Source organism: Hoplias malabaricus, chromosome 15, assembly GCF_029633855.1.
Source record: "Hoplias malabaricus isolate fHopMal1 chromosome 15, fHopMal1.hap1, whole genome shotgun sequence".
NCBI classification, from domain to species: Eukaryota; Metazoa; Chordata; class Actinopteri; order Characiformes; family Erythrinidae; genus Hoplias; species Hoplias malabaricus.
The window spans coordinates 31077196-31097086 of record NC_089814.1 but is presented as its reverse complement, the minus strand read 5'-3'; the positions used below and the strand labels follow the sequence as shown (position 1 = coordinate 31097086).

At 41.1% G+C, this 19891-nt stretch overlaps 1 protein-coding gene and 1 long non-coding RNA gene across 4 annotated transcripts in view; both read left to right on the top strand.

Moving 5' to 3' along the window:
- LOC136668231 (rho GTPase-activating protein 26-like) overlaps window positions 1-11827 on the top strand; it is a 115709-nt gene extending 103882 nt beyond the window's left edge. For 2 of the 3 annotated variants that reach the window (XM_066645608.1, XM_066645607.1), the window contains exons 21-24: window positions 3983-4018; window positions 7637-7747; window positions 8927-9018; window positions 10827-11827. In XM_066645608.1, coding sequence (XP_066501705.1) covers window positions 3983-4018; window positions 7637-7747; window positions 8927-9018; window positions 10827-10915 — 328 coding nt within the window. In that variant the 3' untranslated portion in view covers window positions 10916-11827. The remainder of the gene's footprint in view (window positions 1-3982; window positions 4019-7636; window positions 7748-8926; window positions 9019-10826) is intronic. The other variant, XM_066645609.1, reaches the window with a different exon arrangement.
- A 7899-nt stretch (window positions 11828-19726) lies between these two features.
- LOC136668185 (uncharacterized) overlaps window positions 19727-19891 on the top strand; it is a 30527-nt gene continuing 30362 nt past the window's right edge. The window contains exon 1 of the long non-coding RNA XR_010795479.1: window positions 19727-19859. This is a non-coding gene — a long non-coding RNA (uncharacterized lncRNA). The remainder of the gene's footprint in view (window positions 19860-19891) is intronic.

Genomic DNA, 19891 nt, shown 5'->3' with positions numbered 1-19891 from the left:
CTCCATTTCTCAGTTCACCATCCAGCTCTCGCTGGAGTCTTTCATTTGGCCACCAAATCAAGAACAGTTTGTTCCTCTTCAAAAAGAAATTGAGTTACTGTTGTGAGTCAAATAAAAACAAATGTGATCTCGTCATTTCTTGAAGATTTTACAAGTACCCTTAATTTTCATAGAAATGATCTGATGGACAGTTGTCAACAAGCTGTTGTCAATTTAATGACTAAAATCATGACTAATTTACTGACTGGAATAGCTGTGTGTGTGTCCTTCTACATTTTGCCTGTCCTCAGATGTGAAGACAGCCCTGTGAGGCCAGCATTGGTGTTGTCTCCAAGACATAACAACATTGTTTGTTTGAATATAGCTTGGGTCCAGAGGCTCAGACCGAGTGCTGAGCTGTGTAATGCAGTTTAGCACCTAGTGTTAGCTTCAGCTTTGCATAGTGAAGGGGAGCTGCAGAGTAGCTGGAGGGCAGAGATTAATGATGGGATCGGTAGTGAGCCTGTCAGCTGTGATACAGCCATCTCCAAAAAAGCGTGCCATGGTCCAGCAGCTGATTGATTACCTGAGAAAATACGAGATCGATGGAATTACTGCAGCCAAGGCAGCTTGTTGCTAGAGAGTGTGTCATTGTTGCTGAGGTAAGTGCTAGAGAGCAGAGGGTAAGTGTAAGCCTGTTAGGTCAAAGTTGTGAGATTTTATTTAGTGTACATTTTAAGTACTTACAGAGAAATACCGACCAAATCTAGTGTTGGCGTTTCTGGTTGAGATGTTTATTGGCTGAGAATTAAAAAGTTGTTCAGTAGTAAGTAATAAAAAGTAACACTAATTGTTATTATGCTTTCAAAGCAGAGCCATAAATTACGCATTACTAATATCTAGCTCAGCCTGTGAGGTTGGTCGTTCCCATGACAACCTTGGAGCCGAGGATCAGCGCCTCACCGAGTGGATGTGACAAACCCACACTGTAGTACAGTTTACACAAGCTGTACATTAATTGAATGCAAAGATGATGTAGCTGCCTTTGTTGTTGTTAAAGCCTCATTGCATAGTATTTTTACCTTAGATTTACAGCTTCAAAATAATTGTGCTGCTTCAGTGACCTGTAATAGGGAGAATAGAGCCTCTGTCGTTGCTACTCTGGGCTCAGCACTGCACAAAATGTACTATGTAACTTCGAGGAAGAATAGGAAAAAAAAACCTTCACATCAAGACAGTTATGTACAAGTGAATAACACTCTGCAACTGTAGGGGAACCCAGGAGCAAAAACAACAAATCTTACCCAATGTTCCTTTAAGGTCTCCTTTAAGTGGCAAACCTGAACTGCAAGTCATTTCTCCAGGTTTTGATTTGAGTGCCCAGGACAAAATAGGGAAAATCTGCCAGAGTATTTCTTCCACAGCCCTTGCCATTTTAAACAAAACTTTGCAGGAGCCGCTCCATGGTGTCAGACCGTGGTGCTGAAGCTTCTTAATAAACGAATAGAGATAATTATAGTGGAAAGACTCTTTGTTCACATTATTTCTGCTGCACTGCAGAAGCAGAGGCAACTTTATTTAACTGTGATTGTCATTTGTCTCTGTTTGTGACATTTCCGTGGGTTCATGGCCGTTGTATTCAGTGAATACTGAGTAAAATTACAGTAGAGGCTTGAAAGCCTCAGGTTGGGTGTGTGCGTCCATATTATAAACTGTGTCATTATGGATATAATATTTCATTTAAATCCATTGTTGCTTAAGAATTTTTCTATTTCTGCATAAAAATAGATAATTACGGATGCACAGATAAGGGCCGATGCTGATACCTGATATTATACATGAATACATCTGTCGATACCGATATTGATGTGACATACACGTTCATAAAATGTTGAAATTTAAAGATACCCTGGATTAACATTTCAGACAAACATAACAAAACATGTGCCTAAAGTAGAGTGACCAGACGTCCTCTTTTACCCGGACCTGTCCTCTTTTTTAGACTTAAAAAAATGTCCGGGCGGAATTTCACAAACGTCCGGGATTTCGTTTTTCTAGCGCTTACATAGAACTTCGAGAAGCGTTTGGTTCACAATCTAGTCCCGCCCTCCCCTACTCCGATTGGTTCGCTTGAGTGAGAAGGGGCGTGGTGAAGTAGCCTAAAATCTTCTGATTGGACGGTCTGACTGTAGAGCTACCGTTATTGGTCGATAACCTCCTCTGTAAACATTTAGTTGGTCATTCTGCACGTCAGTAGTCGTCGTCGTCCCCCGTTGCGTTGCTTCTTTTTCATCATAACTATACAATTCCGATATCATCGTGCTTCACTACGATTAGTGGGGTGATACCCTTCATTTATTTTATTTTCTTTCTTATTTGTATATTCCTGTACTTTTTAATATATTCATTTAATTGATTTATATTTTTATCAAAGATTTACTGCTGGTTCCGCACAAATGGTTTCTATAGGGGCGCTAATTAGTGCAGCACCGGATTTGTTTTGAAGAGCGAGGGAAAGAGCGGCATAGGGCAGTTCCGAGCGAAGGAAAGTTTGTGTTTGAGAGAGTGTGTAATCGTTTATTATCAATAAATTCAGACACTGAATGACTATATCTATTTTCATGTGTTTTATATAAGAAGGGCTCTTGCCCTCTGGTGATTGAGAGTATCATTCTGACATTTAACCTGCTGTGTGTGTGTGTGTGTTTACACTGCTATCTGTGTGTACGTGTACTGAGCGTCGGTATTTTAAATTAATTTTCACCACAGAGAAATTTAATCCCAGAGACTGTAAAAATCGTCCAAACGGCAGATTGTTGTGTGTTTACAGGCGTCAGTGCATATGCGCACGCGCAAAAAGGCGTGTTATCGGCTTGTAATATCAGCTAAAATTCCAATATCAGACCGAAAACAATAACAAAAAAAATCCACATATCGGCATATAATACACTGGCCGCCCATATGTTGTGCATCACTAAAGCTTTTACTTGTAGTCCTTGTATTCATTTGTCATTTTGCTCTCTTGTTTTGGTGTTGAAGAGTGTTTTGTGTAGATTTCCTTCATATGTAATATATAAATTCAGTACTGGGAGCGGCACGGTGGCGCAGCAGGTAGTGTCGCAGTCACACAGCTCCAGGGGCCCTGGATTCGATTCCCGCTCCAGGTGACTGTCTGTGAGGAGTTGGTGTGTTCTCCCTGTGTCTGTGTGGGTTTCCTCCGGGTGCTCCGTTTTCCTCCCACAGTCCAAAAACACATGTTGGTAGGTGGATTGGTGACTCAAAAGTGTCCGTAGGTGTGAGTGAATGAGTGTGTGTGTGTCCCTGTGAAGGACTGGTTGATTCCAGGTGGGCTCTGGACCCACTGCGACCCTGAGTTGGATAAGCGGTTAAAGATAATGAATGATGAATAAATTCAGTACTGGCCAAAAGTGTCAAACAAGCACAGGAGCTTTAAAAGTATATTTTATCTTGGTGTTAAATGTGTTTTATTTCTGTTAGAAACACTACACAACTTTAGTATGAACACAAATAATCATTAACAAGTTTATTTTACCGCTGAGATGTCATTAGTATCTTCGCTAGAACAAGGAGAGTTGCTCCAGTCATTGCATTTGCTAATGTCCTTTGTTTCCTTTGTCTTAGTTCTATTTACTGAAAGACTGATTTGCTGAAGCAGGTTTTGGACAGTAGTTATAAATATTGAGCTTATTTCATAAGAGCTTTGGAGAACACTGCATTCACACACTTTTGTTTGTTGAACAAATCAATGCTTACAGCTCAGATAAGTGGCTTTACAGCAGGGGTGCACAACTCCGATCCTGAAGAGCCAGTGTTCTGCAAAGTTGATGAATCCCCTGCTACAACACGTCCACTAAACCTAGCAATTAATAGATGAGTTAAATCAGGTTTGTTTGAGCGGACCGCCAACCTCCAGGCCTGGAGTTGCCCACCCCTGCTTTACAAAGGATTTTGAGTCTTTAACAAACTGTGCTTTCTATTGCAGTCCAAATCCCAAGGGCCGTGGCAGTATTTCCACAAGGTAAGCTTGAGTGGTAACCTGAGGGTTATCAAGCAGGTGGAGGGATCTGAAGGAATAGTTTGTAATTTCTTTGAAATACTCAGGTTATAAAAGTCAGGTTATGACTTCAAAACTGTGCTGAGATTCAAGAACCACTAGCTTCAGTGAAGACAGCACATGCTTCATCTGAGACATTTGAAGAGAGCTGAACACACTCTGAGGAGAACACTTTCTGCCTAATTCTATTATGTAAGCTAAAAGTTGCCCAGTTATTCTATCTACCTGCCCAGAGAGAGCTGTTATGCTTTATAGGACTCTCGACCACAGCTGGCTGAGTTATGACTCCCGATAATAGGATCGGTGCTTAGAATGAGCCTTCACACCAAGTCTGATATTTACAGATTCAAATAATATGCATGTCAAGTTTTGAAACCAAACACACGTATATTAATTGTGTCTTTCACATAGACTGAAATTTTTGTTTAATATGCATTGTAGGTGCATTAAAATCAGACTGACCAGAGCGCTGCTGCCATGGTTACAGACTAAACTAATGAGCATCAAAATCTTGTTCGTAGCAAAACCCCAAAGCTTATAGAATAAGCAAAACGCTGACTATAAAAATGAAAATGTTAAAGAAAATCAAATAGAAGCAGAACCTCAACCTCCCCTGCTCCCTTCCAGAAGTACCTTTGGAACAGCTCCTTACACAGCTTTAGATTTGAATGAGGTGCTGAACTCCCCGTGGTGTGGACTTTTCTGTAGAATGCAGTGAACCCGGTGTGTGCGTAATTTAGTTGCAGTTCTTAAAAGTGAATTGATAAATTCACCAGCGCTTCTACTCAAGGAATTTCTTCTTCTTCTTCCAGCATTTTCCTGCAATTTCATAAAATTTAGATTAAAAAAAGAGTGGTGTCAAGTGATTTAAAGATTTACTCGCCTTAATCTCAATATCGAGATTACAAGTTCAAATGTTTTTCCTAGTTTTAGAGAGGAAGATGTGTAAAGTTCTATACAAGAGAAACTGGTTAGAGGAAGCTTTCTTTCGCTTTATTATAACATTTGAGAGGAGCTTTTATGACATTTGAATTAGAGTCTCTTAATCTGCTGAGCAAAAGTTTTAGGGACAGAGTTGTCGAAGGACTGACGCAAGCTTTAATTAAGAAATTGCAGACTACAAAAATATTCCATACTCCAACTTCAACAACTTTATAAGAGACAAATGTATAAATAAAAAATAAGGTAAAATTGGCATATTTGGTAAAATTATTAATTTATGTTTTTTTTTTTATAATAACACAATTAAATTCCCAGAATAATCACACGTTAATGATTCCAGCGCTTAACAGTCTTTGGTGTGAAGGCTCCACTATGTTACAAGTTGCATCCAGTTTTGTTTTGGTCAGACTCTATGTGAATAGGCCTTTAAACTGAACTGGTAATGTGTGTTTTGTTAAAAGTTATTATACTTTTCAATACTAGGTTTTGCCCACAAATAATGAAAATAATATTAATTTGGCAGAGAATACTGTCTACAAGCATGAATTCCAATATTCCCACCTTCTTACCATAACAATACAGTGACTTTATAAGCTTCTACACCTGAGAGTGCATACAATTTTCTTTAGTGCTATGATCACTAGTCACTTTTACCTACCTACATTAGGAGCGCCAATATATACAGGGTGGGCCATTTATATAGATACACCTTAATAAAATGGGAATGGTTGGTGATATTAATTTCCTGTTTGTGGCACATTAGTATATGGGAGGGGGAAAACTTTTTCAAGATGGGTGGTGATCATGGTGGCCATTTTGAAGTCGGCCATTCTGGATCCAACTTTTGCTTTTTCAATGGGAAGAGGGTCATGAGACACATCAAACTTATTGGGAATTTCACAAGAAAAACAATGGTGTGCTTAGTTTTAACGTAACTTTATTCTTTCATGAGGTATTTACACGTTTCTGACCACTTATAAAATATGTTCAAACTACTGCCCATTGTGTTGGACTGTCAGTGCAACCCTCTTCTCCCACTCTTCACACATTGATAGCAACACCGCTGGAGAAATGCTAGCACAGGCTTCCAGTATCCGTAGTTTCGGGTGCTGCACATCTTGATGTGGATCCAAAATGGCCGCCATGGTCTCCACCCATCTTGAAAAGTTTCCCCCCTCCCATATACTAATGTGCCACAAACAGGAAGTTAATATCACCAACCATTCCCATTTTATTAAGGTGTATCCATATAAATGGCCCACCCTATAGACAAACTTTGTACTTTGATTACACCAAGTGTAAAATAACCTACTTGAGTATATACTGTGTTGTCAGCTTACCATATAGATACACATTCAATTCTACAGTTACAAACTGTAGTCCATCTGTTCCTCTGCATGCTTTGTGTGCTATCTTTCATCCTGATCTTCAGTGCTCAGGACCCACCGTGGACACCCACAGAGCAGGTATGATTTGGGTGGTGGATCATTCTCAGCAGTACAAGTGGATCAGACAACAGTGCTGTGGACTCACTGTCCACTCTGATAGACACGCCTACCTAATTGGTTCAGCTTGTAGATGTAAAGTCGGAGACTAAACTCCAGCAGCACCGCTGTGTCTGATCCATTCGTACCAGCACAACAAACATTAACACATCACCACGTCAGTGTCACTGCACCACTAAGAATGGTCCACCAGCTAAAGTACACATGCTTTGTGGTGGTCATGTAGGGGTCCTGACCTTAAAACAACAGGGTTGAAGGGGCTTAAACTTACACAGAGCAATAGATTTAGTGCAATAATAGCTGTAATTCTAGACATGGATAATGATTAAAGAAACACGGTTATTTTAATATTAAATCTGTGTAGATCCACTTTGAGCCACCCTCAGCCACATTCATCATTGGTTAGTTCCTGACCAAATTACCACCACTGCTGAGCAGATATTATGTGGGTGGTGTTCCATTCTCAGCACAGTAGTGACACTGGCCCAGTGATGTTTTGTGTTGTTCTGGTACAAGTGTTTCATTGTCACTGTTACTGAGAGTGGTCCACTACTCAAAAATATCCAAACCAGAGGAAAGTCTATGGTCCAAAAGTGAAAGGTTAAAGGAGGAACATCACAACCTTTTCATCAACAAATGAATAGAACAGTACCCCAGCTGTACACCATTTATTTGACTTCCAGTTAGAATGGCCATTTACTACAAGTTATTCAGTAGATTCGATTTCACAGGAGATTAGATAAAAAAAAGAATCCATATGGATGTGTCCTTGCAAAAAAGAGAGTGAGCCACTGTTGTTTTCAGATCAATGAGCTGGCCACACCAGATCCCAGACTTAAAAATAATTGAATGCATTTGGGATTGATTGGATCATGAGAAGCAGAAAATGCAGCCAGTTTAAGCCTGAACTGGAAAATATGCCTGGAGATTATTCTTGAGAACCTGAAATCCAGTCTCGCGAAAAGGAAGTAGAAGCTGTAATGAAGGAAAATTGTGGACACATTGTTTGGCCATTTTGACTAGAAATGAAATAAATGAAGGCTTTCTCCCACAGCTTCTCTTAACCCAAAGGTCCGTGTAGTCACTTAGTGTCTCTATATGTGTGTGTGTCTGTGTTTGTCTTTGTGAATCATAGCCCTGCTACTCCCAGTCCCACCTCACCACGCTCCCCCTCCTGGCCGATGTTCTCTGCCCCCTCCAGCCCCCAGCAGGCCTCCTGCACCTCCAGCGAATCATCCCCACTCAGGTGTGTTCTTTGCTGAGGCCCGTATCACTCTGTGGCTTTCTGGTGCTTTGGAGTGGCAGCTTAATATTTCTTCTGTCCAAACCTGTGTGTGTTAACTCTTACATTTCCAGAGTGACTACCATTGTTCTGGTTTTTATTTAACATGAAATCACAAAGTCTTAGTCAGTTTATTAGTGAGGGTTTAAAAAAAAAAACATTGTTTAAATATAAAAGGATATCAAATGTATACAGACTTGTGTTACATGAGAGTAACACGAGCAAAGAATTCTGGGTAGCTGTCCCTTGGGTGATACAATTTTTGTATTATTACCACAAGTGTCTGGTGTTTGGTTTTTTTAGTCAGTAAAACAGTGTTTACGTAAAACTACAGGACAAAGAAAAAAAAAAAAAATATATATATATATATATATATATATATAGGGGGTCCTCAACTTACGACGTTGATCCATTCCCACGTCGCGTTGTAAACCGATTTTCGGTGTAAGTCGGAACATATGTACATACTGTACGTAAATAACATACTGTAAGAACTTATCCTCACACCTATCCTACTCGGTCCCGAGCCGCGTAACCGTGTATTCTTCCGCCGCGCCACGCACACCAAACACGAAGTTCACATTACGACGTTTACGGCGCAAAACCACTTATCACAGGCTTTATACAGTAAATGGGAGATGTGTCGTAACCACGAAACATCGTAACTCGGGACTGACGTAGCCCGAGGACCTCCTGTGTGTGTGTATATATATATATATATATATATATACACACATAATTAAGTTTTTTTTTTAACTCCTTCAATTTATATTTCTTTGATATAATATAAATTATAGTTATAATTATAATTGTATTTGTAATAAAATAAAAATATTTAAATTAAATAATAAACAATATAAAGACCCAAGAAAATTCACTTTGCCTTATTCAGTAACACCACAGCTTCTGTATCCCTTAAGCAGTTTGTGGAGATTTGGCTACTTTTCTGTAATCCGGTAGTTTTGAGTTAGCTCGGAGGCTGCTATTACGGAAAATTAAGTCATGATAGTTTCCACACACTAGAAAGAGGCGTGTGCGCCAGAGGATGGCATGTGCTTTCACTTGTGTCAAGTGCTGCAGCTTTCAGACCTAAGTGCACAAGATCTCTTAATGATCTCTTCCCCCCCCCCCCTGTCTCTATAGCCCCCTTTCACGGAAGGCCCGGGCTCTATATGCCTGCAAAGCCGAACATGACTCAGAGCTGTCTTTCATCGCAGGGACTATATTCGAGAACGGTGAGTGCTCCAGTAGACCTCTCATTTCAGATTCCAGGGTTCACCGTTTGATTAAATTTGCTCACTGCCGATATTTTTAATAAAACCCTCACTGTGATGTTCGCTCACAGGCCTGGCACCAATGTACCCACCTTTTCCCCCTGTGTGCAAAGGGTGGGATATTGGTCCTGAATTTCACATCAGTTGCACTTAGCTGGATGCGGGAGGTGAGAGGAATGAGGACTGCCCTTGTTTTGCTACATTTAAACCCACTGGTAATAGTAATAGTGTAATAGTGTAGTACTTTACCGTAATCAAGTCATGTTACAACTTCTAGTGTAAGGCCCAGAAGAATAATTTTCATTCATTCATTATCTGTAACCACTTATCCAGTTCAGGGTCGCGGTGGGTCCGGTGCCTACCCGGAATCTTTGGGCGCAAGGCGGGAACACACCCTGGAGGGGGCGCCAGTCCTTCACAGGACAACACACACACTCACCTATGGACATATTTGAGTAACCAATCCCATGGAAGGAAACCAGAGCACACACCAAACTTCACCTGGAGTAGGACTTTAACCCAGGTCCCTTGGAGCTGTGTGCCTGCGACCTGCTGTGTCACCCAAGATTTATTTATTTATTTATTCACTTACTTTGGCCATATAGAGTACATCATGTACAGTGTAAAGAAAAACAGTTTGAACTGAAACACAAGATGTGGGTGTAGCACGGCGAAGGTCACTGCATCTTCACTAGTTTTCATTTGCAGGTGATATACAATCCAAGTCACGAGTTTTTTTAACAGTGTATATTTTTTATTTATCCCCACACTGTATTTACAGTGATGGAGTTCACACGTCTGAAGAGGTTAGCTGGTCATGGTTCTCTCTAACTGCTGATTCAAGAGGACAGCTGAGCAGACTGCTGGCTTGGCTGAGAGCCAGAGAGAGTCACACCATGTGGCATTAACTGTTCATTAGCGCCATATGGATGACTCCCTTCAGCCACATCACTGTATATTGAGTCTGGGTTTAACTGGGTCAGCTGAGGACTGACGACCGCTCCCAATGACATCCTTCCCAAGAGTGAATGTAGATTAGAAACCCTTCAACACAACAAAAAAAAAACTTAGCTGCACCCAGAAGGGATTTCCAGTTGGAGTGTTGGTAGCACACCCAACAGCATCCCACACATTTTGAATCGGGGATAGGTCTGATCATATGTGGCTAGCCATGGCATAGTATATTTGTGTTCAAGCATGTTTCTTTTGGAACAACACCCCAGAGTGTGGGTTCAAAAAAGTTAGGGTGGTCGTAACAGCCTGCATGCGTATAGTCTTTCATCAAGCTGCTAATGGTGCTGGCTCTAACAGGATGACTCCTGTCAGGTCTCCCTCCCTCACTGTTGTGTGCCTTCATCTATCCACTGCTGCCAACAGCGTGCTGTGGTAATATCCAGACAACCGGTGTGGCGTGCAATTCCTCGTGTAGACCGTCCCATTTCCCAGAGTACTGCAATTCAACCCCCTCTTTGTCTTTGCCCACTTTTTGGGGGGATTTAAAACAATTATGCAACACCTGGCAGGGCACCTCAAAGATCAAGATTTCTTCTTCGAGACACAAGGAAATTAAGCTTCACTAGGTCTGAAAAATATCAATTTCTGTTCTTCCTGCCACTGAAAACTCACTGAAAGGTCTGAGATTAAATAAGGATTTTGTGGGGTTTTTGGCACTATACTGTACACACACACACACACACACACACACACACGTATGTATATAATCTACTGTTTGCATCTGACTGTGTTGTCTTCTTTAACCCCTGCTTTAGTTCATCCATCGAGGGAACCAGGCTGGCTGGAGGGCACTTTGGATGGACGAACTGGGTTAATCCCTGAGAACTATGTGGAATTTGTTTAGCGACAGACTGGACAAGATGACAAGCTACTGCAGAGACAAGTGAAAAAACAAGAAAGAATCAAGTTTTTAATTGGCCATGAATTCCAAATCCTGAGGAAAAAGGTGTGTGTGTGTGTGTGAGAGAGTGTGAGATTGATGGTGAGAATGCTCGGCTACTGCAGCATTCCCTGTCGAGCTTCATTATTCTTTGCCTCCTATAATGCACTGCCGCTGTGGAAATTGTCCTTGAAAGTTGACTTTAAGGAGAACGAGAAAATTCATTTTTGGGACCAAGTTTTTGCTGCTTCTGCAACAATCAGTCAATTAGGTTTTATTTCAGGGGATGCTCTATCATCAATATTGGAAATTATTTTCCAGTTATGAACACTTTTGATGTGAGCACTTCAATTTTGCTCTCCTCAGCTGGATTCTGTGATACGATGGAAAAATGTATATTGCTTCCACAGAGCCAGGGCTTCTGGAACATCCCCTCGTCTTTCCATCAATATTTTCCTCGTGATATGTGTAGAACTACTACCAGAAACTTCATCATGGAAACAAAAGACTGGGTTCAGCTTCTCCAGACTTGCACTCTTTTGTATTTAAGGAAGAAAATGAAAGAGATATTTCCAATTCCTCTCCCCTCTCTTTTTCCAAACAATTATGTAAAAGGGTAAAATGTAAAATAATATTTTTAAATGTGAATCAGTCTTCATGGTCGTATGTAAACAGCTCTTTATTTATGATGCATTCTCTCAGTTGGGATTTGTGTTCTCCTGGAGTGTATTAACATTGTATATAATTGACCGTTGATAAGAAATAATTATTATGTAAAAAAAAAAATTATATTTTGTACTCTAGCTTACTAACTTAATTTTGTTTTTGCCATCAAAGTTGCTCTTTTTACATTTTTTAAAAAATATATTAAATTTTGGAGCCTTAATGTTCTTTAGAATATTAAATGATAAGATAAATCAAGATTATGTGTTGTTTTACTCACTGTGAAATGTGAACCCCACCATACATATATAGGTTTCTATAATGAGGAAAAATTCGAACTGCTCATTATTGGGATGTAGTTTCCTAAATTGACCAACTGAATTAGTTCTCATAAAGACCAGAGATATTCCAGTCCCTGGTCTTCACTACAAAATTTTAGGTTTGACCGAGTTTCAAATCAGTAGTGGAATAATGGACAAAAACAAACGGTTGATTGGTGTAGTGTCACATATGCTATGCTAGCTAGCATTAGCCTTAATAGCTAATATGTTTTGAAGGTATGTGGTCAGTATTTCGCTGAAAATATTTACTTATTTGGACTTTAAAATGTAAAATGTTCAATGATCCATGTTTGTCAACTTCCATTATATCATACGGTTTACACCGTTTTTTAACGTGCTTCTGTTACCAGTCTGTGCTAATTTGCCACAGGCCGTAGCTCTGGGTTGGGTTCCGTTGAGTTTCGGATCATTTTGTGTAGAATCATTTTATCCGGTACTTTGAGTCGAAACGTCTAGGTGTGGCTCAGCCAGTACCAGGTTTGAAAAAGTTCAGCGACTCTGTCGGTGGACATAATAACGTTAACGCACAGCAGCAGAGGTACCTACAGCAACTGGAAGAAAAGACACGGCTTTTCAAAAAGGTAAGTTTTAATATTCTGTAATAAATGTTGTGGTTTTACGAGTTTAAACTGTGAATGAATTTGGACTAATTTAAACAAACTACCCTATAAGTGATGTTAACGTTGCGACCTAAAAGTTTGATTCATTTGCAGTCGATTCCCTTTACTCGTTGATCAATCATGAACGAATCGTTTCGATTCTTTTCACTTTAGGAGACTGACGGTGAGTCACAAACCGTTTTAGCGTTTGAGTTAATTTGTGTGAACGGGCGATATTGTGTTTAGTATTTCTTTAGACTGATTATACCCAGTGTGTCTGCCTTTTAGTTTGTGCTTAAAAAGTAAAATAACACCAAAACAAACAAACAACCGAAAAAGACCCCTAAAAAACAAACGAATCATCGCTGCCAACGTCACTTTAAAATTCGCTTTATCTGTAATTTTCTTTCACGTTTAAACACTTAATAATTCGTTCCACTACGCTACAAACCACATCTGTTTTTTAAGTATTTAGTGCGACTAGACCTTGATGAGAACGGACTAGTGCTGATTTTAGTCATCTCTGTGGACTGGGACACAGTGTAAGGCCAAAGTACACAAACCGAGTCAGATTAAGCAACCGCCATAACAGGGCAAACAAGTGAATATAAACACATTCAAAACACTGTCAGACAACTATTTACTTCTCCAATGGAGGAAACTAACATTAGCTTCACAGGTTTCCCCTGAGCTCCATTCCTGGAGCTTCAGACGGTGTATGGAAATTCTGATGGCTCTAGTGTATTATAAATCTGTCTTTAATGAGAAATGCAGGATTTGTGAATGCTGTTGCTTGAAGTTGTTTGAACTTAAGGTTAATTTGCTTTGTGGACGTTGGAGCCAAACAAGTCATTACACATTATTTTAAGTGTAATTTCAACAAAGCAATTCCGTGTATCAGGAAAATGACAGACGTTCATTTATTTAACGATTTAAAAAGCAAAGGTCTAGGCTGCACGGCAGCAGGTTAGTGTCGCAGTCACACAGCTCCAGGGACCTGGAGGTTGTGGGTTCAAGTCCCGCTCCGGGTGACTGTCTGTGAGGAGTGTGGTGTGTTCTCCCTGTGTCTGCGTGGGTTTCCTCCGGGTGACTGTTTGTGAGGAGTGTGGTGTGTTCTCCCTGTGTCTGCGTGGGTTTCCTCCGGGTGACTGTTTGTGAGGAGTGTGGTGTGTTCTCCCTGTGTCTGCGTGGGTTTCCTCCGGGTGACTGTCTGTGAGGAGTGTGGTGTGTTCTCCCTGTGTCTGCGTGGGTTTCCTCTGGGTGACTGTCTGTGAGGAGTGTGGTGTGTTCTCCCTGTGTCTGCGTGGGTTTCCTCCGGGTGACTCTCTGTGAGGAGTGTGGTGTGTTCTCCCTGTGTCTGCGTGGGTTTCCTCCGGGTGACTGTCTGTGAGGAATGTGGTGTGTTCTCCCTGTGTCTGCATGGGTTTCCTCCGGGTGACGGTCTGTGAGGAGTGTGGTGTGTTCTCCCTGTGTCTGCGTGGGTTTCCTCCGGGTGACTGTTTGTGAGGAGTGTGGTGTGTTCTCCCTGTGTCTGCGTGGGTTTCCTCCGGGTGACTGTCTGTGAGGAGTGTGGTGTGTTCTCTCTGTGTCCGTGTGGGTTTCCTCCAGGTGACTCTCTGTGAGGAGTGTGGTGTGTTCTCCCTGTGTCTGCGTGGGTTTCCTCTGGGTGACTGTCTGTGAGGAGTGTGGTGTGTTCTCCCTGTGTCTGCGTGGGTTTCCTCCGGGTGACTCTCTGTGAGGAGTGTGGTGTGTTCTCCCTGTGTCTGCGTGGGTTTCCTCCGGGTGACTGTCTGTGAGGAATGTGGTGTGTTCTCCCTGTGTCTGCGTGGGTTTCCTCCGGGTGACTGTCTGTGAGGAGTGTGGTGTGTTCTCCCTGTGTCCGTGTGGGATTCATACGGGTGCTCCGGTTTCCTCCCACAGTCCAAAAACACATGTTGGTAGGTGGATTGGCGACTCAAAAGTGTCCGTGAGTGTGTGTGTTGCCCTGTGAAGGAGTGGCGCCCCCTCCAGGGTGTATTCCTGCCTTGCGCCCAATGATTCCAGGTAGGCTCTGGACCCACCGTGACCCTGAACTGGATAAGCAGTTACAGATAATGGATAGGCTGCACAGTAGCTTTGCACAGATGTAATTTCTTTATCATATATGTAAAATTAAAAAATTTCAATAACATTTTAAGACAGTCCAATAATCTATGAATTGCAAATTATGGCTAGCATGTTCACTCTGAAAACTGTTATTTAGTGTCTTTTGTGTTTAATGTTGATATTGATGCTGGTAAAAGTGTTAATGCAGATTTAATAAGTTTGCCATGAGCTAACTGTACAGCAGCAAAATGGACTACCACGGTAGTGTGAGTTTTGTAAAGTGTCCCAGTGAGTATAGAAAGAGAATTGCACACAGGCACAAGTTGATTACTTATACCTTTAGGTACTATGTTTAAATGCAGAAATGGAGTCCCTTAAGTGTTTTCTTGGCCAAGGGACAAGTTTGTAGACAGGAAATAATGGGTGTCGTTTTCCCTCCAAAAGGCACTACATGACCACTCCCTGAAATCGGATCATAAAGAACATCTAAATATTTCAATACAACATGAATAAGCTGAGTTGAGATATCAGCTCTTCTTTCATTCTGGAGGAGAATATAGATCAGTCCAATAAAAAAAAGATATTAAACAAATTGTAAAAATAGATTAAAGGAACACTATGTAACATTTTTACCTTAAAATTACAGCTTCAAATTTGTTATAATGTTTCACTGATCTGTAATAGCGGAAATAGAGCCTCTGTCATTGCTACTGTGGGCTCCATTCTGCAGAAGCTGCACTATGTACATTTTTGAAGGAGGGTAGGAAACTTCCATTTCCATTTATTTCAGTAGTGGTTTAAAATAAATAAGACAATTAGCAAAAAAATGTTCCTTTAAGTTGTATAGTTTGTGTACATTTTAAAAATCTACAGTGAAGCCTCGTTTGATTTCTGAGATAAAAACACAAGAAAATTGGTCCAATAATAAAGAATAAAGAAGCCGTCTAACTAATATATCCCCCATTTTTCAGAACCCGAGAGTGCTTTTTCTCTCGTGAAACTTACCAAAGCCTGTGTGAATTTTCTCCTCAGGGAACCCAGCTTGTACTTTTGTAAAAGCAGTTTTTCAATGCAGATCAAGCAGAAATAAATCAAATTGACTGTATGTTTTTAAAATTACTTTCATGGCCATGTTATGAACATGTTAGTGTTATTTGACAGTTGATCATGGATAAACTCTGTCATTCCTCTGCTGATGGTGAATATTGTGTTGATGTTACAGCTCGGCCAGTTCCTTCATTTTCTGTAAGAATTCTTTTCAGTTCAGGGTCACAGTTGGTTCAGAGCCTACACAGAATCATTGGTCTCAAGGCAGGAACACACATTATCTGGCCCACAAAACACATGCCATGATCCAAGTCAAACCTGGCTCATGACATCTGGCCCACGTCCAGCCCACGCTACACCTGCCTGTGCCATAACCGAGCTGTATGTACCAAAAGTACCAAAACAGATTTGATTCAGACATGTCTGCTGTCTAACACGTGTTCTCGAACTGTGGGCGGAAACCCAGACAGACACAGGAAGAACACGCCACAGTCCTCAAAGACAGTGATGTGGGTCCAATCCCTGCTTTGGACCCTGGAGCTGTGCGACAGTGCCACGGTGCCACCCCTTTGCCTAAATTATTCTGTTGGATTCTGGTTCAAATGGACCTGACTTTATCATTCGAGTTAATGTGGTGCCTTTGCTGAGAGCCTCATTTAGCCAATAAATCCCAGTCTATTTGAAAGATGCTTCGGCCTACTCCTGGACTAGTCTCTGTTATTAGGTTTAATCCCTGTCTGGGAACCTGGCTCTCTAAACACCTGAGTGACTATGTGGTGAAATAGTTCTGAAGTTTGGTCCCCAAAGGCTCATTTCAAGTTTCACAACCTCTGAACGCTCCAGAACTTTGTCAGCAGCATAGCATCTATCTGCTGGCTCAGTGCTTTCTACACTAGCCAGTGTGGATCAAAATGAAAAATGTAACCATCCCTACAGCCTAGTATAAATGTGCCCACTCACCTCCTGCTGCTGTGCTGCAGTGGTTTCCTTTGACGACCAGGAAAACCTCCTGATAACGTTGAAGGGGGAGGATTTATTATTATTATTATTATTATTATTATTATTTTTATATATAAAAATATCCCTCCAGCTTGTGAATCTAAAAGGAAAAGAAACAGTTAACATCATGATATTAGGGCATTGAATATTTTACGGCATGTGCTGTTAACTGCCATCAGGTCAACATTACGTAAGAGACAACAGACGATGCAAATAAAAGAAGCGCAAGAACCTAACTATGGACGAAAGGATTAAAAGGAGAATGCGGCTATGGAACATGAACGAATGAATGAATACTGAAACTGTTAGAGTTTTTGTGTGGAAAACTATTACGCAAAGACCACCATTTTATATGTATCCCATGCACTGAGATCAGAACAATAATCTGAGCAGGACTCGGCAGTGGAAGTTTCCTGCAACATTTCCATCGGCAGTGGAAGTCTGCAACATTTACACACGTGTTACGTCTCTCAGAGCGGAGGACTGCTGAATATGGCTTATTTCGCGAGTGTGTGTCTTTGTGGTGGGGAGACATTTTGTGGCGATCGTGTGTTTATAAAACTCCATATAGCTACACTTTACTCTATCCAGTTACATTGAATAAATAAGTAACTGTAATTCTTAAAATCAACAAAATGTTCTTGTTTTTCTTTGTTCTTTGGTGGTAGATCCTCTAGTGTTTATTTTAAAATAAAATGAACAAGAAAAACACTGATGCCGGTGTTATATATTATGAACAAAACTTTGTTCTAATTTTTCCATATTTTCTGTACAACAAATCTTCTCTAGACCTTCCAATGACCAGGGTATGTATTTTGAGCTTTCCTGTTTTTGAAATGTTAGAAACACCTTTGACACAATGGCTACATGGCTAATGGCGGTCCAGCAAAACTAGGCTTCCCTTGTTCTCTTTGCTCTTGTTTTTATAGGACAACATCCGGTTGTTCAGACACAGCAGTGCCACTGGAGTTTTTAAACCCTGTGTCCACTCACTCTCCACTCTGTTAGACACTCCTACCCCATTATCATTAGACAGTAGCTGATCTGTTGCTGCAGTTTGTGTTGATCGTGCTGTAGTCCTTCGTCAGCAGGCAAAGAACGATGCTGGCTGCATATTTTTGGTTGGTGGAAGTATCTCAGCCAGAAGTGACTTCTCAGGCAGTTTTAAAAACTCCAGCAGCACTGTTGTGTCTGATCCACTCGTACCAGCACAACACACACTAACACACCACCACTGCCTCAGTGTCACTGCAGCGCCGAGAATGATTCACCAACCAAACCATACCTGCTCGGTGGTGCTCTCTGACTTTGGAAGAGCAGGGGGAAATGGGGATAGGGAAGTATGCAGAGCAACACCTGGACTACAGTGTGTGATTGTAGAACTAGAAAGTACTCCTGTGTGGTCAGTGGAGCTGATGAAATGGACGGTGAGTGTAGAAACCAAGTAGGTGTTCATCATCCAGTTATTGTTCAGTGTAGAAATGTCAGCCATGTTGGAAATGAATCGGGTTTTGTGTCGTATTCTGATAAGTTTAAATCCTTAGTGGAAGACCAGGTTGTACTCGTGAATATTTCTGGAATGTGGAATGTGACATGGGCTTTGGGTGATCCCAAAAAATAGGGGAAATATCCTTGACCTTCTTATTGGACCTCTGGAGAGATACCTAGACAGGGATATGGAGCAGGATTATACACAACTTATAACGACATTCTCATCCTCCTCTGATGAAAGTGTTGTTATTTCTCTGGGCTCTACCTGACTTCATTCCCTTATCTTGCTTTTCGTCTTCTTCCTGTAGCACCACATCGGAGGCAAGGCTATGTAACCTCTGGAAGCAAGGCTTCCTGAATCAAGCTTATGTTGGGAGGATGGTTTGACTCATTGTAAGATTGAAAGATATTTATTACGATAAATAAAATTTGCATAAAGATTTCAAACCCAGGCACATGGGCTGGGTCCAGAAAATGCAATGCACTGTTTGGTCTTACCCTTTTCTGTCAGAGCCAGCTTTCACTTTTTTCACCTCAGCAGCTCTTCTCTGGGATGAGAGCGGACGGACTCCCCTTCGCTCCCCATGTGCACTAGTGGAGCTTCCTTCCTTGGAACACTTTTTTTGGTAGATACAAACCACTGCACATCAGGAACACCCCAAAAGAGCTGCTAGATTTGAGCAAGATGTTCTGGCTGTAATGTAATGTGGCCCTTGTCGAAGTCATTCAGATCCTTGCGCTATGAAATACAAGAACTGTTTACTTGGTACCTGATACACCACCTCCCCTTTGACAGGTGCTGATATAACGTGACTCCTGTCAGTGGTTTTAGTTATGTCTGATCAGTGTATGTATCAAAGGATGTTTGATTAGTGAAGCGAGGCTGTGGCCAGAATATAGCACAGTAACTGAAAGTGTCTATACACTCTGTATATTTCTGATAATCAGTAGAGTTTAGTGAAGAACTGTTTAGAGAGGAGTTTTCCTCTGGTGGTTTACTTTGGGGGCTTAGTAGTTTTAGGCCCCGCCCACAGGGGGTCCAGCTATTTTTAAAAATTGATTTTCTTTTACGTCTGTTTTTTAAGAAATCCAATTCCAGACAAATACGAAAACAGATGAGGTTGCTGGGGGAATGTAAGAATATGAGGAAAAAGCATGTTGTATTGGAGCCTGTGTTTAAAGGAACATTAGAAAAACATTAGGTGTTTTTGCTCCTGTGCTCCCCCTACAGTTGTAGTGTTTCATTTACTTTTACAGCATTGTCCTGAAGTCAAGGGGGAGGGGATGGGAGGTGGGGGATTATTCCTATGGCAAACCTAAAAACAGAATCCATAACCAATAAATGTCATTTTATAATTGAGAAAAGTCTCATTAATATTGAGAGTTATAAAAACTGGTTGGTAAACAGAATATTTCTGTATTTAAGAGTTTATTTTGAGTTTAATATTGTTAAAGAATTTATCTTTAACGTTTTTGCTTTCATTCCGCCTTTTCTCAGTTGCGCTTCTCTCAGTCTTGCTTTCGCTTACAGAAGTTTCCCACTTTTGACAGGGGCGGGATCTAGACAGTCATTGGCTGCTGAAGTTAAGTCCCGCCCACCCAGCTGATTCTGCACATCCCGCTACGTCAGCGAGAGCGCGCCAATCTTACCCTGATTGAAAGATGACCAACTGGCAAAGACAGGTAAACCATATCAATTATTTTTAATGATTATG